The sequence below is a fragment of the Pleurodeles waltl genome, chromosome 11, assembly GCF_031143425.1.
Source record: "Pleurodeles waltl isolate 20211129_DDA chromosome 11, aPleWal1.hap1.20221129, whole genome shotgun sequence".
NCBI lineage: Eukaryota > Metazoa > Chordata > Amphibia > Caudata > Salamandridae > Pleurodeles > Pleurodeles waltl.
Window position 1 is genome coordinate 472,941,230 of NC_090450.1, and position 24,658 is coordinate 472,965,887.

The 24,658-nt window shown below is 42.1% G+C and overlaps 1 protein-coding gene across 1 annotated transcript in view; it reads left to right on the plus strand.

Annotated features, from left to right (window-relative positions):
• The window catches only part of MAK16 (MAK16 homolog), a 172,812-nt gene that overhangs the window by 17,623 nt on the left and 130,531 nt on the right, over positions 1–24,658 (plus strand). Inside the window, exons 2-4 of the mRNA XM_069213813.1 lie at positions 6,153–6,202; positions 6,785–6,894; positions 11,577–11,641. Coding sequence (XP_069069914.1) covers positions 6,153–6,202; positions 6,785–6,894; positions 11,577–11,641 — 225 coding nt within the window. The remainder of the gene's footprint in view (positions 1–6,152; positions 6,203–6,784; positions 6,895–11,576; positions 11,642–24,658) is intronic.

The window sequence follows — 24,658 nt, forward strand, 5'->3', positions numbered from 1 at the left end:
TTTTGGAGCAGTGCCGCTGTCCTCAGGAGTTTCTTGGTCTTTTGGAAGTAGGGCAGTCCTCTGAGGATTCAGAGGTCGCTGGTCCTGGAGAAAGCGTAGCTGGAGCAGGGTTCTTTAGAAGGCAGGAGACAGGCCGGTAGGACTGGGGCCAAAGCAGTTGGTGTCTTCTTTCTTCTTCTGCAGGGGTTTTCAGCTCAGCAGTCTTCTTCGGTAAGTTGCAGGAATCTAAATTCTTAGGTTCAGGGAAGCCCTTAAATACTAAATTTAAGGGCGTGTTTAGGTCTGGGGGGTTAGTAGCCAATGGCTACTAGCCCCGAGGGTGGGTACACCCTCTTTGTGCCTCCTCCCAAGGGGAGGGGGTCACATCCCTAATCCTATTGGGGAATCCTCCATCTGCAAGATGGAGGATTTCTAAAAGTTAGAGTCACTTCAGCTCAGGACACCTTAGGGGCTGTCCTGACTGGCCAGTGACTCCTCCTTGTTATTCTCATTATTTCTCCTGGACTTGCCGCCAAAAGTGGGGGCTGTGTCCAGGGGGCGGGCATCTCCACTAGCTGGAGTGCCCTGGGGCATTGTAACACGAAGCTTGAGCCTTTGAAGCTCACTGCTAGGTGTTAGTTCCTGCAGGGGGGAGGTGTGAAGCACCTCCACCCAGAGCAGGCTTTGTTTCTGTCCTCAGAGAGCACAAAGGCTCTCACCGCATGAGGTCAGACACTCGTCTCTCAGCAGCATGCTGGCACTGACCAGTCAGTCCTGCACTGAACAATTGGGTAAAATACAGGGGGTATCTCTAAGATGCCCTCTGTGTGCATTTTTTAATAAATCCAACACTGGCATCAGTGTGGGTTTATTATTCTGAGAAGTTTGATACTAAACTTCCCAGTATTCAGTGTAGCCATTATGGAGCTGTGGAGTTCGTTTTTGACAGACTCCCAGACCATATACTCTTATGGCTACCCTGCACTTACAATGTCTAAGGTTTTGCTTAGCCACTGTAGGGGCATAGTGCTCATGCACCTATGCCCTCACCTGTGGTATAGTGCACCCTGCCTTAGGGCTGTAAGGCCTGCTAGAGGGGTGACTTACCTATGCCACAGGCAGTGTGAGGTTGGCATGGCACCCTGAGGGGAGTGCCATGTCGACTTACTCGTTTTGTCCTCACCAGCACACACAAGCTGGCAAGCAGTGTGTCTGTGCTGAGTGAGGGGTCCCTAGGGTGGCATAAGACATGCTGCAGCCCTTAGAGACCTTCCCTGGCATCAGGGCCCTTGGTACCAGGGGAACCAGTTACAAGGGACTTACCTGGGTGCCAGGGTTGTGCCAATTGTGGAAACAACTGTACATTTTAGGTGAAAGAACACTGGTGCTGGGGCCTGGTTAGCAGGGTCCCAGCACACTTCTCAGTCAAGTCAGCATCAGTATCAGGCAAAAAGTGGGGGGTAACTGCAACAGGGAGCCATTTCTTTACAGTTGGTGTGATTCATAGGTAGGTGGGTAGTTCATTCCAGTTTTGGTTGCAATGTAGGCGAAGGCACGTCCCCTGCTTCGGGTACGCCGGATTCAGGGGATTTGTGCGAGGCTGGCTGATCGGAGCTCTCTGACAGGCGGGTGGAAGGAGAGTCTTTGGTACTGTTCAGAATGTTACTTTGCACAGTGAGGTAAGTATTACAGAAAAGTACATTTTTATGCGGTCATGCTTTTCAATGTATACAGGTACTTGCAAAAGTATCTCGGGGGTCCCCTTAAGGTCTTAGGGCTCTAGGGGGTCAGTGCCATGGGAAACACCAGCAGTTCGGTTTTACCTGCCCTGGGGAGTTGGGATGCAGAGGTGCTGGATGGGTGTGCCTTGCGTACTGCACAGTTGGCAAATAGGGTGCCACTTTAAACAGGCTGCAGAGGAGGCTTGGGAACAAGTCTGGGAGCTGCCAACAGGGGAGTCAAATCGTGAGAGTCATGGGAGTAAGGGAGCTTAGTTGATAGTTGTAGGCCAGGACATTCAGGTGCAGAGGGTTTTGGTTGGTTGGTCTTGTGCGTCAAAGGCACTCACGGTGTTTTGTTAGACCTGCAGAGGGGCGAGAAAAACAGTTTTGCCACTCACGTGGGCAGCTTTGTCGATTCCGTCGTCACTTGGGGGCATGTCGCATTTTTGCAGCAGTGGTGTCTGGCTCAGACACAAACCAGCCTTGGTGCTTGCACCTGCTCCGGTACCCTGGATATTGGTGCAGGGTGACTCCTGGTGGGCTTGACTTCTTCAAACTCTGTGGGAAGACGGGTCTGTCCTCCTGGACCACAGTGACCACCTCCTGGGTGGCGGCTGCGTCGGTGGACCTGGTGGCCAGCATATTAGTTGACCGGATGTTGTGGTTGGTGCCTGCAGTTTTCAGGGAAGTGGCTCCTCCACTCCAAGGGAGCTGCTGGCTGGTTTACAAAGTGCTGTCAGCACTCCAAGGCATTTGGTAGATTGCACAGCTGAAGGACAAGTTGGGCACTCATGGTTGTCAGGGCAGCAGCAGGAAGGTAGGGTATGGCGCCAAAAGTCCAGGCTGGTCCTCAGTTCTCACATTAGTTGGCTCTTCTTTGGCATTATTTTTCTTCAGTCAGAAGAATCTGAGTTCCTGATGTCAGGGGGACACCTAAATATTGAATTTAGGGGTGTTGAGGGGAGTGTATGGTAGTAGGCAATGAGCTACTTACCCCTAGGTATCTACACCCCCTATATGACCACTTCCTCTGGAGAGTGTGCATAATCCTGTCCCAAAGTTCCTTATTCCACCAAGAACAAGATGGTGGAAACCTTCCTTCGTGGAGGACATTGGGCAGCCCACCTTAGGGGTGTGACTAGCCTGGTAGTGCGACATGCCTAGCTAATTTCCCGCCTATCTTGGTGGCAAATGGGCGTCAGGGCAGGAAGTTGCATGTCCCAGATCTGGGGAAGCTGGGGTTGCATATCAAAGATGGCAGGGACTTTGAAGCCCCTGGTCTGGTTATGCAGATTCACTATCCATTCTGCTGCAGAAGGTGATAACATCTTCCTCTGGAGCAAGCATTGTTTCTAGCCTCAGAGAGCGGGCTCTTACTTCTGGGGGGGTCCTAAACTCATCCGTGGTGGCAGGGAGGTCGAAACCAGTCAGACGGCACACTAGAGGACTAGTGCAGGAGTGCATGTCATAATAAATCCACTGCTGGCATCAGTATGGATTTATTAAGATGAGTTGTTTGATATCAAACACCACAGGTTTCAGTGGTAGTGTAGTCATTTTTATGTACCCTTTGCGCGTTTGCTTTAGGCGTTAGGCCTCTGTGCACTTTGCCCTGGATGCATTTTATTCCTTTGCTCGCAGCATCAGGCCTCTGCACTTTGCTCTAAATGCATTTTATTCAGCTTCGTACTGTTATTTTTCAAATAGCCAGTTCTACGGTCTTGTTTTATTTTTTATATCACACTGTTTAGCCTACTTCAGCACTGGAGTTCTCAATAACACATTCTTGTGCACTCTGTGCTTCAGTCAAGGATACAGTCTGGTACATTGCCGATAGACGTGGTAGGAGTTTAGTCTTTGGGTTGTAGATATACATTCTTGCTTAGGGACGTTTTGTTACCACATCGACATGTTAGTTATAAAAACACTTCCTTGTCCTAATACACGCAAGAGGGAGATTCCGACCAGGGAACCACAACTAGACACTGACTGCCCTGTTGGAGATGCTGATCCAGATCACAGGCCTTTGCTCAGGTATGAGGGTTGATGTTTTCCCGGGGAATCTGAAAGGCAAGCTTAGAGCTTAACATGCTGTGCTCGAAATAGAACTTACTTAGAGAGAACGTAATCTATTTAACACTATGATAGCATTATTCTTATGTTTCACTCTTCTCGTGACTATTTCAATCCTACTGTGTTGTATGGTTCTGGTTATTGCGGCTCACGCCTTATCTAAAATGCAGTTGTTTTATTAAACCAATCTATAAAACTTACACTGCCTTTGTCATTTGTATATGAGATCACTCTGTGTATGAGAGAGTTGGTTGGGATCTGAGTGACCACGACTTCCCTGAGAAGTTCTATGATGTCATGCGATCGGCTGCCTAATCATCCCTTCCCCTTGGGAGAGATGAGGCACTGCTAGTTAGCTGGAGCAAACCCGGATTGACGGTGACCGGGATCCTTCTTAGTGGGTCAGACTCAGTCCCCCACACCAGGAACGACCCTGCTACCTAGAAATCCAGTAGTCTCATTTAGGATAATGAGAGCCAACGCGACACAGTAAAGCCACTATAGAGATGGGTAACTCTTAATGACCAGTGCCCATTGCATTCCTTAAGATTGCTTCTCTGTTCACTTGCGACATCCAGTAATGTCATTAAACATCACAGGGGCATATCTGCACATGCAGATATGTCCTCACATAATATATAATGCACCCTGCCTTAGGGCTCTAGGGCTTACAGGGGTGACTTAAATATATTAAATACAGTGACTTGGGCATGGCATACAATGAGGGTGCCATGTTGTGCTTTCAGTTGTGGTTGGCACCATAACAGGCAGTGTGTAATGATGGGCTGTGTGCAATTTGTAGAAGGGGCGGTCCTTTAGGATAGCATAATACATGCTGCAACCCTTAGGGACCCTCTTTAGTGCCCAGGTCCTTGATAACCATTTACTAGGGACTTACAGGGGTGCTTAAGTGTATGCCAAATGTACACAATTACACATTTTTACCTTGTATTAGGGAAAGATCTCAGTGCACCTTCAGTCGAAAAACCTCCGTACCGATGGCAAAAATGTGGAGGCAACCATGTCAAAAGGAGCACTTTCCTTCCATTGTATATTGTTTATCTTAGAAATACACCAGCAACAAATGCCAAAATGAATGGTGGCCATCTTTAACATGTAATGTCTCAATGCACTAAAAGAGACCACTGGACAGATGTGTATCACCCATGCATTTGAATACTGTTCTTTTGTATCTTTTGACTTTTGTATCTTCTAGTGATGAAATTGGTACTTTTCAAAAGCATCTTATGTGCAGCACCTGTCCTGGTGTCTACAGGACCGAACTGACATTTTCAGACCCTTCATTGATAGATAGCAAGGAATAGGATCTCTCTTGTACCTTTTTCAAACAAGCAGGTTGCTCTGGTTTTTGTTGCAGTGTTCTTTGTGGTCCCTGTATTGCTCGCTTCAGACCTGAGTATGCTAGTCATCTGTCTCAGTGGAACAAGATTTGCTTGCTGTCTGCTGCTTAGTAAAGTGATACATGTGTACTCCATAGAGCTACTCTGTAACTGTAGACCAGTGGCACATGGCCTCTGTTGCTACAGAATAGAGGTGCTCAAGCTCTCTCGCTTTGTGTCAAATAGGAAACTCCTCGCATTATGTGCAAGCGGATGGGACACACCTGACACTGTCCACTGAGAAACTGAACGTTGTTTATATTGTTATCAAGGAGAAGCGGATAACCTTGCCTCTCTCCACAGGGAACAGGGTGCACCAGATATCTGACAGTTTAGCAGTCCAACATGCCTAGGATCACTTGTTGTAAGGAATGGATGCGCATGGTTCTGTCACCTGGGATTGGGAATATGGTTGGAGTCTGTTGCCTGTGAATAACGGTGCCTGGTATCCGTTATCATGAAGGCAAGGTACAACCTGGTGTCTTTTGGTAGAGAGCATGCATGTGGCATCTGCCCATAAGGAATAGGTATGTCTGACATCCGTCACCTGGGAACAAGTTGCACATCACCTCTGTTGCAGGAAGCATTATTCACATAGCCTCTGATGTGCCTAGAAAAGGGCCATGCCCTAAAACCGTTACTAGGAGCTGGGATACCCACCTGGGATTACATCAGGTAACTGGTGCACCTTGTTTCAGTTGCAAGGAGGCAGGGGCATAGTTCAGAAGTGTCGCAGAAAAGTTACAGGCTGCTGATATTTTGCTGGGTTTTTAAGTGATTGTGGTATGTATTACAGCACAGTGTCACTGGGATGACATCTGGGATCTGTCATCTGGAAATGGTGCACATCTGGCACCAACTAGAACCATGAACCATACAATCAACAAGAGTTTATTTTTGTGCAGTAGGCATGAAGTGAAAATTTGCTTTTGAACAAAACTGTCAAATCTAATTCTTTTCAATATTTTCCCTTCTTCAGGTAATTTGGGACATTCTTGGTAACAAACAGTTCTGTTCATTCAAAATAAAGTAAGTACTACTTAATGCTTGCTCTACTGATCCGCTTATATGCATTTGAATCAAACTATAGGCACGTTTTTCTCCACCTCTTTGTCCTTCCACATCCCCCAGTTAATTTTCAATGATCCTCTGGCTAGGTGTGCTGATTTTCTTGTTATTGTGTGAGTGTTTATTGTTTTGGAACACTTCTCCGACTGTTCAGCTCATGTCTTCTATCAGGTCGTATGTTACTGGTGCAGACATCTAACGAGGAGCAGAGCAATAGCCACTTTAGTTTTAATGGTCAAATTCTTTTCATACATGTGTATTGGCATTCCTATACCATCTATATTACGTTTTATCTATACTTGCCTCCATGGTATGTTTGACTTTAGTGAGAATCTGGTTTTCTTTATTTTTAAAGGAGCCTGCAGTTTTCAAATCCTTAAGTATCATATTTGTAAGAAAGACATGACTGTTTGAGTTTTATTGTGTTTTGTTGGCAAATTCAGAAGTGTTTTTTTTTTTTTTGTTTTTTTTTTTAATAACCTTCTGTGACCCGCAGTGTTTTTTTTTTAAACTGAGACTGAAAAGGAATCTTTTGCTTTTCAGGACAAAGACCCAGAACTTTTGCCGCAATGAATATAACTTGACCGGTCAGTGTAACCGTTCCTCTTGTCCCTTGGCCAACAGTCAGTATGCTACAATAAAAGAAGAACGAGGTAACTGCATCAGTCCGACCCATAATTGTAAAAAAAAAGATTTTTTTTTTTTTGCTTATTATCAAATATCATTGACAGAGATAAATCTCCAATAGAGGTGACTACTCTCTCAGACAAAGCACTGCCCTAAACAAGTTCTGGGTAGACGTTGTCTAGCAAAAATGTACTTTGCACTTATTCTCAGTTTAATATTTCATTTTGCACTTAGCCTCAGTTTATTATTTCCTTCTGCCAGGGTTGCCTGTTCTAATGGAAGATTTTACTTTCTGAGGAGCTATTATTGTTTGACAGAATGTTCGGTATTTTTGTTATCCTTCTGAAGGTAAGTAGTTATCAAAAAATGATAGTTGGAATGCTTGAATTAATCTCAGTCACTAGTAATTACTCAGGACCACATTCAAATCCATTAGATTAGACCCAGCCATATGCAAATGACCCTTGGTCCTGCTTCAGTAGAACAGTGTTTTCTTCTTTTGAAAATAAGATCCAATCAAGAAAATTAAATCATAATTAATTGGGGTTGTTTACTGATGGAAACCTCACATTGCGTTCTCAGGCAGGCACTGTAGTATCAAAATGCTCATGTCGTTTAAAAATGTTGAGTGAAATTACACCTGTACTTTCCACTGAGGCACGGAAACCGAGTGTTACCATCATGTCACAACATGACTGCACTGGTCCAGTCAATATAGGATTGCTTACTGCCACCCGACATAAACTTCAAATCACTGAAAATGAGGCTGCAGGGATGATATTTCTGCTTTCTAGACATACTCATGCATGCTGTTATTTTAAGTGAAGTAACACATACAGTTTAATGTTTATTGCAGTGTTTAAAAGCCTGAACGGGACAGACTCTAAATTTGTGGCAGAAAAAAATCAAGAAACATAACCCCATACGCAATTGGAGATCAACACATGCAATTTGTCTCACTGCCCCTAAATTTCAGAAATGTAGGTTGGGTGGTCTGAGTTTCTCAGCAGTTGCCCCCATTATCTGGAACTCGTTGCCAGGAAAACTCCATCATGAAAGGGATTTACAGTTTATTTACACATCTTTAAAGACTTGGCTATTCAAACAGATTTATGAGAGCAAGTAATTTTCATTTTAATCCCATTCAGACAGTGAATTGTTTTTAAGCGCCCAGATGATTGGTGATCATGCATTCTATAAGGAATTTATAACATAACATCATGAAACAACCCTTCTGTATAACTAGCACCTTGCTGCACCATAAATCTTGAGAAACGTGCAAACTAACGAAAAACACATCAAGATGCACTGTGTGCTGCAAAGTTTAAAATTAGGACACTGCTCCTTTAAGGAACAACCAGCTTCCCAATCTCATCATGCCCTGTACATGCAGTTGCTTAAGAGCACCATTACTTTTGACAGCATCCTCACTGAAGATTCTGGGGAAATCTTCTAACCGTCAGTGTTTATGTTCTGGTTACTTAAAACAGGGGAGAAGGGAAGCACGTTTACGGCTTTAATTACTGTTTCTATGTGGCAGAACTAGCATTACAATTAAGTAACTTTGACTTCTGCATTGTAGGTTCTCATTTGGTAGTCATTAAAATTAAAATAGAATAGCAATCTTACCTCTGCGTTCCTGAAAAAGGAGATGAAAATTGAAACATCCAGTAATGTAGAGAAACATTTTGTACTCTTCATGAACAGGTTTCTAATATCAGCCTGATCAACTATTGATTTGTTTTCTACCATCTGTCTCTTAACAGTATTGCCTTGTGCTGTACCTGTGTTTCCACTCTATTGGGAAAGGAGATTCCTATATCTATTCTTACTGGACCATAGTTCACAAATGCTTGGGAACTCTTCCTAATGTCCTTAATCTGGTCAAAGTAAAATTTTGGAATCTTATGTCTAGAGTATGTAACACTTTCCCACTGGTGGCAGTGTTTTTAAAGACTACTGGCATGGAGGTAGCTTGATTTAAGTGAAATTATTATACTACGTTTAGTGCAAAAGAAGGATGAGTTATCATAGCTGTTCAATAAAGATGGAGTATTGTGTGCTTTCTTGCTATGCAGAAAGGGCTTGCAGTTAGTGGCAATTATAAAGAAGCTGTCTCCATGAATGATGCTCTGCAAGAAAGCTTTGTGTGTAGGCTCACAAAGTTGTGACAGGTTCAGTACGGCCATATTAAGCTCCTAAACAGGCAAAGGTTTCCAAATTGAAGGGAAAATTATAATCCGTTCTTCTAAGAAGTCCTTAATGTCTGAGATCATGAACAATTCTGAGATGGAGACTTTCCACACACTATAATAGCTGACAGGTGAGGTTTAATCAAGAAGAACTGAAGTCCACACTTTGCCTGGCTGCAGCAGGTAAAAGCAGTACTGCCTCGTCTTGGCAACATATGGGGTCAAGGTCTTTTTGTTGGCACCTTTTGTAAAAAAAAAAAAAAAAAAAAAAAAAAAAAAATTCTATTTAAGATGATATGTGGCTACTAGCTGGCAAATTTGTTTCTCTAATAATGGGCACACAGTCTCCTGGTAGGTTAATCTCTATATTGAACGCATTCAGAAGCTGTACTGCCAAATTAGAGGATGTTAGATTTGAGTGAAGTACTTCGCCAAAGGTTTCGCTTTGCACAGCAACCTCTTGTGATTTTTTTTTTTTTTTTTTTTTTTTTGACAGATGAAGTAGGTCAATGTACAAACACTGTCATGGTGATTCTTGTGCAGGTAGGATCAATGTTGCTATCTGGATCATCTTGGCTTTTTCCTTGAATCTCTGCAGAGAGGTAGGGATTAGAGGAGTCTAGGGAACGACATTCAGAAAACTTTTTGACCAGTTCGTTGTAAGGGCATTTTCTAAGCACCTTGGTTATGAGTAACTGGATGCAAAGTCTTGGTATTTCATGTTGGCCGTCATTGCAAATCTGTTCGTGGTACGTCCCAATCAGTAAAGATGTCTATTAGAACGTCCTCATTTAAATTACACTTGTGGTTTTCTTCTTATAGTCTGCTTAGAGCATGCAATTAACTATTCTGTGTCCCTTGCAGACACAGTCTCCAGTGGTAAGATCTCTTGGAATTAACAACTTTTTAGGTTCTTTGTACTTCTTGCAACAAAATCATATACCTCGTTCCACCTAGTCTGTTAAAGTAACTCATTGAGGTTCTGTTGTCTTTTTTAAATAGAATTTTGTCTGGCAGAGAATGACTTGATGGGCCTGACAAAACCACCTTGTGCTCCAAAACGTTGACAAGATGTGCCTACTTCTTTGACCAGATGTTCTGTACTGTTAGATTGCCAAGGTGATCTACCGTGCCAGTCAACGGTGTGTGCATTACGGTTTTCTGCCTTTGGGAATCCTGATGGAAATGTACTCCATAAAGGAGGCTGCAACGAAAGTTCCACAATGTTGGAGACTGTAAGGCTTCATGGAGTAGAAGAATTTGATCACCCCAGGAGTCCCAATTCTGAATCCACTGATCTTCCCAACATTGTTTTAGTGTGCACATGTGCATCCTGGTGTTCAGAATTATGAACGTGCATGAGGCCATGGACTCAGAAAATAGACATGACTTGCAGTTGGATTGTGCGCCACTTGGAGTTAGCAACACATCATTTGTAGAGCAGATACCTTCTCAACTGGAATAAACACATTTCATAGTATTTCTGACATTTACTTCTGAAGAGTGACCTTGTGGGCATAATCTGCAGAGAAGCTTTGAAAGTTCATTGAAAGGTTGTTTTGTGTAACAATTTTCTTGAATAGATTTCATTTAAAAAAAAAAACTCCAAATCTTGGTAAACTCAACCTTAGATAGGTAGTAATGAATGGTATGTTTTTTTCCCAATTTATTGTAATGTTCATATGTATGGTAAAAGTGTTGTGGGATCCCATGTGTAGATGGGATATTTCTGTTTGTGACTATGAATGAAGACCCTATGATGCAGAACTCCTGTTTCTTGTCTGATTAAACACACAACTAGCAACTTTAGCCCCCACCGCACCCCAGCTGGTGTTTACTGGTAAACCTTAAAGAAGAGATGAAAATGGTCAATGTGTTAATAAACCTGCTGCAGATATGAGTTCACAGAAATGAAACATGGCGCGGTCCCCAAAGCTTTTTTGATAAAATTAGTGCCATTGAAAGGGTAATAGTAATGTGACAGCTGTTTTCTAAAGCAAGGTACATGTCTGTCTTTCTTCATTTTATAAAAAGTTTATATGGTCATTATTAAAATCGGGCAACTTTCATCATGGTCCAAATTGATACTGCTGCTATCAACTACTGCTCTCTTTCGGCTGCGTTTTTTATCATCACTGCATATTCCACTTCTTTTCAGTTATCTCCTCCAAATTTTGTTATTGTAATACATATGGACATTTTTGTATCTGTTTCTAATAGTACGGCAGAAGCCTCTCTTTCACTTTAACAGTTACAAAAAAAAAAAGAATGATCATTACTCTTCCCAATATTAAACCATATTCTTCCAGTTCTGTCTTTTTTATGAGTAGAAGGCTGCTTTTTGATAAACTGAGGAAACCATACTCTTGAATTATTAAGAGGTCATATCACTTTAATCTAACGTATTGCAAAGTGTGTTTCTTTTTATGTACTCTGGGAATTGAACACTGCATTTCAGCTGGAGAACAAAATCTGTTGACCTAAACCCTGTAGTAATTATGTTCTCCTTCCCTTAGGTCTGTGCTACTTGTACATGAAAGTGATTGAAAGAGCAGCTTTTCCGGGACGCATGTGGGAGCGGGTGAGTTTTGGACAGCAACATGTCATTTGGTACCCTTTATTTTAACAAAACATATTTCTTCTTTGGCATTTTCACAAATTACATCAGGTCTCATGCATGACAGTTAAGTATGTTATTAGCACTGGAATTCACGGTGATGACTGTACCAGAACCAAGACAACATCACTGTTTGGCCAAGGATCTATAGCAGTCTACTTGGCTATGTGTGGTTCAGAGGAAGCAGGAAACCGTGGAAACCATGTCTATGTTCTCTGTATATATGGTGTCTAAGATATACAGTTATCAAAAGAGTAACAAAGAAAAGAACAGCTACAAACGGTGGTGGCTTTTGTGCATGAACATGATCTTGATGTCATGTGAGGAACATCTAAATTGTGGGATGAGGGGGTGAAAAAATAGAGCAACTCAACTGGGAACCCCTGGCAAGATTGGGGGTGAGGGCAGCCCAGTCCCGATACTCCGTGAAACTACCATTGAGACGGGCAACAGCACCCACCTCCAGGTGGCCCTGACTATCGCGTTGTAGACCACAAAAAGAACAGCAGCTAGGTCATGGGTGTTCTGTAGGTCCTGAAAAGAGCACACGCAGAGTGCACTTGTCATACAAGTCACCTATGTGGGACACCCCTGCTTGTTGCCACAGAGCAAAATCATATGTCTCTAGCAAGGCCTTTATCTCGGGCACACTCCAGAGTGGCAACTGTGGGGCGTAAGTTAGCTGCTCGCACCTGGGCTGGATATACCTACTCCTGCTTAGCTTAGAAACGCGTGCTAACCTGCCCAAATCCCTTGACGGTGCCCTGGTTGACCACAACCAACCCAACACATCACCGTAGCCTAATTCATCTCAGGTTGTCCTACTCCTCCCGCATAATCTCACCAGCCATCAGTTGCATGGGCCACTGCAGCTGCACCACGTCATTTGGTTCTGTTTTCACAGTAGAACAGTTATACAGTTATGCCTTAAAAGAGGGACATGCTGTCCTCCTGATCAAATCAGTGTGTTAGGCATGTTTTTGTCACAACCCAAGGAAGAAAAAAGAACCTTTTTTACAGTGCTGCAGGCAAACAAGATATATGAAAATAAGGATTTTGACAGTGGATTTTGCATTGCAGTGCCACTCCACTTTGGCTTCTTGTACAGAAATATTTTGTGTATTTGTCAAGCATCGCAATATCACACATTGCACTGAGGGTTACATTAGGCGAAACATAAGGCACCTTAATGATGGGTAAGAAGTCTGTCATATACCTTAAGCACCTAAATGATGGGTGATAAGTCACCAGTTTACCTCTGATACTATATAATGAATAAGACAAAACCAGATCAACTCAGATGGTTCTACCTACAGTTTAATCATGCTTTAAATATTTACGCTAAAGTGCTGATATTGATGCATTGATTTTGCTTGATGGGGTATGAGAGGGAGCCATATGACACAAAGAACTTTGTGAGTTATGTATATTATGTGCTTTGAGTGTCAATATTAAGATGTGCTAGGCTCATACCCCCTGAGATTAGGGTGGATGTTAGCATGGAGGGGCACAGCACTGATATGGTACAGGGCCTGTTGGTGCAGGAAGATGGAAGTTATGCATTATTGGTATATGGTTGTGTGGGCTGCTTGAGAGGAGATGGTCTGCAAAAGGTAACTGATGGTGAGTTTATGTATGCTAGTTAAAAATAGTTGGCATAAGAGCCATTATCCATGTTTAAACAGCTTGCTTTAAGTAGGTATTTTGAAGTAGAATTATGTGAGGCCAGATAGTGCTTATTTCAAAACCTTTTTGTTGGAGAGAAGGTATACAGATCATGGAATCTCCTGTTGCAGTAGTCCTTCTTACTGATAACTAGTGCATCTCTTAGGGTTGAAGAAGAGTGGCCGGTGAGGTGGAGTTAAGTTGTACAGTTATTCAGGAGGATATATTTGAAGTGGTGTAGGGCATCGGTTCTTAAGTTTTTCACTTCTGTGCATCCCCATTGATTCATTACAGGAATCTGGAGACACCTACAGAGTCATTATTGGAAGCCGGGGACCCCCAGCCGCAGCAATTTCTATGTTTTGAAAGTCAAAACAATGCACAAAAATATACAAACCAGTATAGGCCAAACAAATGCTTAAATATTGAAAGATTTTTAATTCACAAACCAATATAAAAAAATTCTACATTTTCAGTTGTGCTTCTTTATTTGTATATACTTTATTAATTTTAGTATTTAATTTTGTAAAACAAACAGGGACCCCCCCAAGTAGGTCTTGTGGTCCCAGGGGTCCTCTGACCACAAGTTAAGGACCACTGGTGTAGAGGACTGTGATTAAGGCAAGTAAAGGATTTCGGTTGTGTTTGCAGATGAGCTTTAGGTAGCTTCTGGCCAGCCATCTAACTACACAAACGGTTGGATGAGGAAACTTATAAGGGGGTAATGTCATCAGTGGAGTTTGTGTAGAGGGAGGAGGTGCTAAAGGCAGTCATGCGGGACACTTAATCCTTTGGAGCTAAGAAGCAAAAGGACACACTTGTATTGATCAACAAGATAGTAAGAGACCCAGGAGTGCTGCACCAGTGAGGCCTAATATTGATATACCTAACAGAAATAAATCATGTTAACAAAGGAAGGTGGCTGTAGAGACGTGAGTGTAGGATGAGATTGGAGGCGTGGGATTGTTGTAGTGGGCGTAAGCTGACTTTGGAGTTGGGAGCAGCGGCCATTTCTGTTGAATGAAGATTTGAAAAACATGATTGTAAACTATTAGTAAAGTTTTACTGGGTAAGTGGTGAGATCAACATTGTTGACTTGTTGGGGGGGGCGGTGTTTAGAATCAAATGACTGTAGTGTATTTTGGTTTTCTTTTTAACCCCTTCCCTGCCAGGCCTTTTCCCCTAAGGTGCCAGGCCTTTTTTTGGCTATTTGGGGCAGTTCGCGCTTAGGCCCTCATTTCATTTTGTCCACGTAGGCTACCCACGCCAAATTTGCGTCCTTTTTTTCCAACATCCTAGAGATTCTAGAGGTACCCAGACTTTGTGGGTTCCCCTGAAGGAGACCAAGAAATTGGCCAAAATACAGTGAAACTTTAGTTTAAAAAAAAAAAAAATGGGCAAAGGGGCTGCAGAAGAAGGCTTGTGATTCTACACCCCCCACCCCTGAAAATGCCATCAACAAAGAGTTTGCGGTGCTAAAATCACCATCTTCCCAGCTGGATCCCAGAAAGCTAAACATTTCCGAAAAGTAGACAAAATTCTGAATTCAGCAAGGGGTAGTTTGTGTAGATCCTGCAAGGTTTTCCTACAGAAAATAACAGCTGAAATATAGAAAATAATGAAATTGAGGTGAAAAAAACTGAAATTTTTCTCAACTCTGTAACTTTTTCCTGCAATGTCAGATTTTTGAAAGCAATATACCATTACATCTGCTGGACTCTTATGGTGGCGGGGATATACAGGGCTTGTCGGTTCATCAAGAACCCTGGGTGCCCAGAGCCAATAAATGAGCTGCACCTTACAATGGGTTTTCATTTTATACCGGGTATACAGCAATTCATTTTCTGAAATATAAAGAGTGGAAAATAAGTATCAAGAAAACCTTTGTATTTCAAAATGGGCACAAAATAAGGTGTTGAAAAGCAGTGGTTATTTGCACATCTCTGAAATCCGGGTTCCCATACTAGCACGTGAATTACAGGGCATTTCTCAAATAGACTTCTTTTTTACACCGTGTCTTACATTTGGAAAGAAAAAATTTAGAGAAAGACAAGGGGCAATAACACTTGTTTTGCTGTTCTGCATTCCCCCAAGTCTCCCGATAAAAATGGTACCTCACTTGCATGGGTAGGCCTAATGCTCGCGACAGGAAACACAACATGAACACATCACATTTTTACATTGAAATCTGACATGTTTTTTGCAAAGTGCTTAGCTGTAGATTTTGGCCTCTAGCTCAGCCGGCACCTATGGAAACGTACAAAACCTGTACATTTTTTTAAACTAGAGACCTAGGGGAATCCAAGATGGGGTGACCTGTGGGGCTCTCACCAGGTTCTGTTAACCAGAATCCTTTGCAAACCTTAACATTTGGCCAAAAAAACACTTTTTCATCACATTTCGGTGACTGAACGTTCTGGAATCTCAGAGGAGCCACAAATTTCCTTTCACCCAGCGCTCCCCCAAGCGATAAAAATGGTACCTCATTTGTGTGGGTAGGCCTAGTGCCCGCGAAAGGAAATGCCCTAAAACAATATGTGGACACATCAAAATGATCAAATACTAAACTACCTGTTTTTGCGGGGGGCACCTGCGTTTTTGGTCCTGGGCTCAGCAGCCATCTAGGGCAACCTACCAAACCCAGACATTTCTGAAAACTAGACACCCGAGGGAGTCTAGGGAGGTGTGACGTGCGTGGATCCCCCAATGTTTTCTTACCCAGAATCCTCAGCAAGCCTCAAATTTTGCTAAAAAATCACATTTTTACCACATTTCTGTGTGGGATCACCGCACCATGACAAATTTCCCACCACCCATTGTTCCCTTATTTCCCAGTAAAAATGATACTTTACTTGTGCCCGTGACAGGTAAGAGCCAAAAACATGTCAAAATTGAGGGGGAACCAAAGAGGGTCCAGAAGGGCAGTTTGGGGGGAAAAAAATAATTTTTAGACTGACAGAATTTTTATCAGTATACATGAGACAATGCTGGGTGGTAGGAATTTTGTGGATTCCGGAAGGTTCCATCACAAAAATGTGGGAAAAATGTGTGATTTCCAGAAAAGTTGGAGGTTTGCACGGCATTGTGGGTAGGAAAATGGTGCGGGTGCATGTAAAGCACACCACCCTGGAATCACCCAGATGTTTAGTTTTCAGATGTGTCTAGGTCTTGTGGATTTTTCTACATGACAGCATCCCAAAGTCCAAAAAGTGCACTCCTCACCCTTCCAAGTGGGACGATTTTGAGAGTTAGCCAAGCCCTCATGGCCCAAATGTAAAACCAAAACCCAAAATAATCAAATGTCCTCTTGCTTGCCGTGGGATAAGATGTTTTAGTGTGCAGAGGGAGAACTGAAAGACTGTTACCCCCTTCAGTTGGGGTGGGCGCATAACCAGGCCCATATGGGTTGGTAGCTACACCCCAACTATTTTATATATATTTTTTAATTCCCTGGCATCAAGTATGCTTTCTGCTAAACTCCCTGGTGTCAAGTAGTGTCTGCCCCCCGTGGGGGCAGATTGGTCTAATAAAAAAAGGCTGATCTGCCCCCGGGGGGTAGGGGGGTGAAATGGCCTAAAAATAAATTGCCCCCATGCGGAGCGGCCCTTGCCCAAGTGGCCGCTCCCCCTATGCCATAAACAAACAAAAAAATCTCCCTGGTGTCTAGTGGGCATCTCTGCTGCCCAATCGCATCGCGATCGGGCAGCAGAAATGCTGACAGACATGAAAGGATAGGAAAGGCGTTTCCTCTCCTTTCATGCCTCTCTCGCCTCCTCCACGTGATCGGAAGAGAAATGCTTTTGCATTTCTCCACCGATCCGTGCCAGAAGCTGTGGGGGCAGCCTCTGAGGTCAGCGTGTGATCGCGCGCTGACGTCATCAGGTGCCACAGGGGCGGCGGGGTTGGAAGGGGATGGGCCCTGGGGAGGGGGCTGCCAGGCCCTGGGGGGAGCACTAGTGTGTTCCCTGTGGGCCCCTGTCTGGACATAGCGGTTACGTCCTGGGCCCCTGAGCAGTGCTGCCCAGGTCGTAGCCGTTACATCCACGCGCCCGAGGGATTAAACAGTTTATTTGGACTCATCAAAGCAACATGTTTAAGAAGTGCACTATTTAATTTTCTATCATGTTTGGCTGACTTTGAATGTATGTAAAATGTATCTTCTGCTAATTAATGGCGCACACCTTTTTTGCTGGACACATTATGAAGTTTGAAATAAGGATCTGAGGTCCAATTTGCCGTATTTGGCCCTATAAAGGTGGACCTTAGTAAACTGGAGAGCTATTGCGACTTGAAAATACTCAATTGCATCAAAAGTTAAAATAGCTCCGGAAAACTAAGGTATATATCAGCGTTATCTTTTGGTCCTGGTGTGGCACTCTCTGTCAAAGGGAGAATAATTGAAATGCTAGATTTGGAGTTGAGTGTGGAAAATTTGGGAGAGAGACATTTTTGTCATTTGCAAAAGTTGCTTTTTGTGTCTGCTTTGTTTCTACCAGTCATTCTAATCTCTCCTTTATTTTGGATATATATTCTTCTACAGAAGTTAGTAAAACTGACTACAAACCTTTGGTCAATGTGCAGTCTCCAAATTGACCCAAGATTAGCAGTTTAAAAAAACTAGCGTTTTGGTATGAAATCTAATCTGTGCCTGAAAACAAATGACCTTAGAGTGTGTCTAGACTGCTTTTAGTTGATGTTTATGATTGTTGCAGTGGTGATGAGCGGAAGTGAGAAGTTGTAAGGTTAAGTACTATAGAGTCAGTGAGGTCCTACAAGAGTGTATATCAGAAGAATTGTTGAATATTGAAATGATAAAAGATGGAGTTTTGGGGATTAACAAGGAATGGTGAAAATCTGGTGCTGTGTAAATGTCGAGGTCAATGCAAGGGAGGATGGTGTGGTGGTTTGGAATTTTCTTATGAAATTTGTCCATATTGGCCATAGAGAGCGCTTAAGTGTCGGGTAACAACACAGATTTTGAAGATAATATTTTTGATGGCTGGGCATTTATATCAAGATGTATTTGTGAGTGTGTTGTGTGTAGCAATAGTGATAGTTTGGTTATGTTGTTTTAGCTAGGCCTGTGGAAAGAGTCTTTTGCTCTTGTGTTATATTGACTACTATTCGAAGTGGCCGGAAGTGACAATGATTCTAACAAATACTCAACTTTGTAGAGATGGTGCATCTATAGAATTATTTTTCTGACAAAACCATGTAACTAACGTCAGTTAAAGGTTAGATTGTTTGGAAAGAGAATAACTGGTATATAAGCATAAAAATATAGTTTTGAATCATTGGAAAGTCACTAGTGAAGGTAAAATGATGAATTGATTTGTGAAGGAGTCAATTCAACAACCTGTCACATCTAATTTCTTTTATCAGAAGGCTTTGAAGGTTACTTTGATTGCTTACATCCAGTACTGAAATGTTGACTTTAGGATTTTTTTTATATATATTTTTATTGTGGTTTCATGACATCCATTTAATAATAGTTCCAACCAACATCCCATCCCTCCTTTTTTGCAACCAACATCTTAATCATTATAATTTAGCCAACATCAAACAATGGTGACATTTCAGTTTACACTGAAACAATGTTGTCTCATTTCCCCTCTTTCTATTTTAACTGTAAATTTTAATGTTTCATGTTAAATGTCCTCTGTCTCGTTGTACATTTTGTTAATCATCTTCCCCAACTTATTGTTCCAGCTGTACTAGCACCGCCTCCCACACAAGTGCCCCACCACTTTCACCTGTTTGGTATTGTATTTGTTTCTGTACCACATATTTTGCTTCAACCATTTAAACAGTTCCGCTTTCAAGGCCTGTATAGTCCGGCCTATGTGCTTGTTCCACTTCATGGCAGTCTTCTTCTTAACCAGTACTAGACCCAATTCTACAATTTGAAACATTGCTGGAGTGGTTTTGCTGCATGGGATAAACCTAGCAGACACAATCAAACCGATGGTTGCATGTTCATATCTGTCAGCAATTTCAATTTATGCACTCTCTCTTGCCAGAATCTATGTCTCCCAAGAGAGAGAGACCGCCCTCCCCCAGTTATTATTCGGCATTTGAGGCAGGTGTCAACATAGTTGCATTCATAACATACGTTTATTCAGACCATAGCCCATAAAACAGGTGAAGAAAACAATCTTTCATAACTAATTTCTAAAATCAAGTTTTCAACTACATAATGTTCTCTTCTCTCAAAAACTACTTACCCTCAATAAATTATTTAAAACGGGACACTCCCCATAATACTATATAATTTCAACATTTTTCAGTCTTTTCTTAATCATCTTCAAAAGAGATCCTAATGAATAGATGACTACAAAAAAACTCTATCCTAGATAAAAAATAATAATAATTCAGAGCCTTCTGACTCAATCACTCCACATTTCAATAAAATCTAGTTTTAAAACAATGTGATGTTCCAATCTAAAAAATAATGAACGACTTGCTGACCTGAGCGTGAGGTGACTGAGACACTACCAAAAAATATCGTCAAATTCTCTTGTAATCTTCCTTTCTGCTTGAATTCTTGAATATATGCTTCATAGCTGATGCAAGGCTGACACGTTTTCTCCAAGCGTCGAGGAAAAAAGCTACTTTACTGTCATAGGTGCGTTTCAGAAGAGGCACGAAGAAGAGCTACTACAATCGCCTCAGAAGCTTAAGTTGAATTGTGCTGTTGATTATGCACATTATAAACTGCATACTTAGCTCATGCTAAAAGACTGGACCGCTACTTTAGTTTGTACCTTATGGCAGCCGCCATCTTGAACTCCATTTCCTGAAACACTTGTAAATAGCTTTAAAACCTGTTTGAACATAGTCTTTAGGAATGGTTGAGCACATTTCCAGTGAGAATATCTTCGTGCTGCAGCTAATCAAAAACCTTTTCTAGCCTTATTGTGGGAATCTGGTTCTTTGTGTGGTATGTCAATAACTAGATATACTGTGTAAAGAGTCCAGGTGTTCCCCAGTGAGTGGAGATGAGCTTGCTATGCAAACCCAAAGGGCTCTATTTGGAGGTAGTGGGGTCAAGCAGACTTATGCTTAACACAGAGGAGTGCAAGACATCCACAAATACACACAATAATCAATAAATGAAACACACGACTCAAAAAGGAGATCCACACCAATCTATACAATGCAACCGGTTTCGCATTTACTTGAGTTGGAGCTTTTTCCACACTAATTTATCAACTCTGCCGCAATTTTGGTCCTTTCTGCCACATAATTCCAAGTTAGGTTAATCAGTGGAAAATGGACTATAGCATATTATGAAACATCTATTGGTTAATACACTGCAGAGGTCTATTTGTGTAACCCGAGAGCCACAGAATTGAATCCTACTTGGTGCTATGGAGAACAGTGACTTGAGTGTGTTTAGTACAATGAGGTCCCAGTCCTGGACAGAAAACACTGCGAATAATATTTTAAACTTGCATTGCACGCAGTATCAGGCTGCTACAAAATACGCAAATGTTTTAAAATGAAAATGTGCTTCTATAACATATATTTTATAAATACCCCGAATGTACATAGTGCAAATGTTTTTATAATTCTGCTTTAAAAGCACACACTTGTCAGCTCAGCAGGTAACTCTCTTGCAATACCACTTAAAAAGAAAATTCTGTGTTATCACGATGCTTCAGGTGATTCCATCAACTAAAGCCAGTACCGGTTCCAAGCATCCTTTCCATTTGCAGATTGACCAGTTGAGCACATGTACATTTCTTTTAGGCAAGTGTGCACCCATGCAAGAAGGCCTGTTTAGCTGTCTGCCCCCGAAGCATTTCAGCTCTCAGAATTAACCACTCCAGTACGGTTGTCTTTTCACAAAAAATAGGGAAACTTTTTTTTTTATTTAAAAAAGTATGGTCACATCATGACCGTCAGATTCCAACCAATGGTAAATATAAAAATATACATACATATGTCTATATGTCTATGTATAATATATATGTGTGTGTGTGTGTATGTATATGTATGTATGTGTGTGTGTGTGTGTGTGTGTATATATATATATATATATATATATATATATATATATATATATATATATACACAGGGAGTGCAGAATTATTAGGCAAGTTGTATTTTTGAGGATTAATTTTATTATTGAACAACAACCATGTTCTCAATGAACCCAAAAAACTCATCAATATCAAAGCTGAATATTTTTGGAAGTAGTTTTTAGTTTGTTTTTAGTTTTAGCTATGTTAGGGGGATATCTGTGTGTGCAGGTGACTATTACTGTGCATAATTATTAGGCAACTTAACAAAAAAAAAAATATACCCATTTCAATTATTTATTATTACCAGTGAAACCAATATAACATCTCAACCTTCACAAATATACATTTCTGACATTCAAAAACAAAACAAAAACAAATCAGTGACCAATATAGCCACCTTTCTTTGCAAGAACACTCAAAAGCCTGCCATCCATGGATTCTGTCAGTGTTTTGATCTGTTCACCATCAACATTGCGTGCAGCAGCAACCACAGCCTCCCAGACACTGTTCAGAGAGGTGTACTGTTTTCCCTCCTTGTAAATCTCACATTTGATGATGGACCACAGGTTCTCAATGGGGTTCAGATCAGGTGAACAAGGAGGCCATGTCATTAGATTTCCTTCTTTTATACCCTTTCTTGCCAGCCACGCTGTGGAGTATTTGGACGCGTGTGATGGATCATTGTCCTGCATGAAAATCATGTTTTTCTTGAAGGATGCAGACTTCTTCCTGTACCACTGCTTGAAGAAGGTGTCTTCCAGGAACTGGCAGTAGGACTGGGAGTTGAGCTTGACTCCATCCTCAACCCGAAAAGGCCCCACAAGCTCATCTTTGATGATACCAGCCCAAACCAGTACTCCACCTCCACCTTGCTGGCGTCTGAGTCGGACTGGAGCTCTCTGCCCTTTACCAATCCAGCCACGGGCCCATCCATCTGGCCCATCAAGACTCACTCTCATTTCATCAGTCCATAAAACCTTAGAAAAATCAGTCTTGAGATATTTCTTGGCCCAGTCTTGACGTTTCAGCTTGTGTGTCTTGTTCAGTGGTGGTCGTCTTTCAGCCTTTCTTACCTTGGCCATGTCTCTGAGTATTGCACACCTTGTGCTTTTGGGCACTCCAGTGATGTTGCAGCTCTGAAATATGGCCAAACTGGTGGCAAGTGGCATCGTGGCAGCTGCACGCTTGACTTTTCTCAGTTCATGGGCAGTTAGTTTGCGCCTTGGTTTTTCCACACGCTTCTTGCGACCCTGTTGACTATTTTGAATGAAACGCTTGATTGTTCGATGATCACGCTTCAGAAGCTTTGCAATTTTAAGAGTGCTGCATCCCTCTGCAAGATCTCTCACTATTTTTGACTTTTCTGAGCCTGTCAAGTCCTGTTTTGACCCATTTTGCCAAAGGAAAGGAAGTTGCCTAATAATTATGCACACCTGATATAGGGTGTTGATGTCATTAGACCACACCCCTTCTCATTACAGAGATGCACATCACCTAATATGCTTAATTGGTAGTAGGCTTTCGAGCCTATACAGCTTGGAGTAAGACAACATGCATAAAGAGGATGATGTGGTCAAAATACTCATTTGCCTAATAATTCTGCACTCCCTGTATATATATATGCACAAAGTGTAACCTGCTATTAAATATCATTGATGGATGTGGGAAAAGCTCTTAACAGCCAGGAGGTAACGCTTTGAGAGGGCCATGATGTCTTTCTGGTATCAATGGTGATAAGTAGCATATTACACATTGCACTTCTGCTTGTATGGTTTATGCCAGATTATTTTTTTTCATGTGTACTTGTTTTAACAAAAGGTATTTCCTCAAAACCAGAATACAAGCGGTAACATTTACACAGTATGGTTAAATCGCCAGAAAAGTCCTTGTGTGTAATGAGTGCTTTCCCTGTTTGCAGCAACTGTTAATATAATCCTTGAGAAGATAAAAAGTTTTAGCTATAAATGTAGCAATACATTTGTAAATGTACATTTAATGGTACAGTTGCTCTAAATAACTAGGGCAGGTAACACTGGACTTGCAAAAAACATTTACATTTCACTTTTATTAATAAATTGTTGATAAACCTGTCAACACCTGAGGGGGGCAGTCGATTTGTCTGGTTCTGTGACTGCAGACTTGACTACGTAATTAGGTCTTTAAGAAATTGTCCACAAAAATGTTGTTTGTGTGATGGAATCAATACCATCCGAGTGTACCAAGTAATTTTACACATGTACACACTCTGCACTGTTTATAATTGTCCATCGTGGGTTGTAGATTGCCCCACCAGTACTAGATAAACCAACGATTTACAGCGCCACAATGCAGCAAGGTTCTAGCAGCAAGCACTATATGGAAGAGCCGATTCAAAGTGCCACAGGCGCCATGAGCGTGAGCGCGAAGTAGACCCATAAAATGAAAAATAAAAAGTAAAACAGTTGACATAAGCGAGCTGATTCAAAGCGCTACGGCCGCCGTGAGCGCGAAGGAGAGACACAAAAGGAAAAGAAGTTAGCTCGCAGTCAAACATATGGGTAAACGTGCAATTATCCATGTAACAGGGTCAGTCCCCAAGGTGGTAACAAAACCGCCCCCAAGAGGGTTTAACATAGAGCATTTACCAATGATAACAAAGGATGTTTGAAAGGCAAGCCCACAAACGAGCAACAGTGAAGCCCAGATAGAGACCAACACGTTGGAAAAGCAGTGCTTGCACGTTGCTATGCTCAGCCTAAAAATGGCAAGTATCTTTATATATGTTTAGGCATCAGAGAAAAATCATTCCAGTTTGTAAATTTTTAAATAGGAATGCTTTTAACTTTCAAAAGTGGACACTGTGCAATTTCTGAGCTCTGCAGTGTTATCCTATGGGAGGAAAAACAAGTTCTGCAAACAGGTAGAGTACAGCGACTTACACAAAACTAATCTCCAGGGGTGGTCCAAAGCAGCACCAGCAGTACACCATCAGTGGCATGGGGGCTGCCAGTTGCAGGGTGCAAAACAGCTTTGGGTGCCCAATGTGTTTCAGTGGAAATCGGTCACTGTGAAAAAAGGCTGCAGGCTCTAGCTAGGAAGCCAGTTGGGTGGACCCAACAGTGGGTCTTGGGCCTCACAATGCTCGGGCATAGGTAGGCACCTTTGGTCCTCTATGGCTCAGGGGTAACGGGTGCAGAGGTGTCTTCAAGTGTCAGGTTTTCCTTACTGGAGTGGACGCAGGCAGGATAGGGGCTGTGTGCAGAGTCTGCAGGCATTGTCAGGAGTTAAGGAGGGGTGAAACCACAATGGA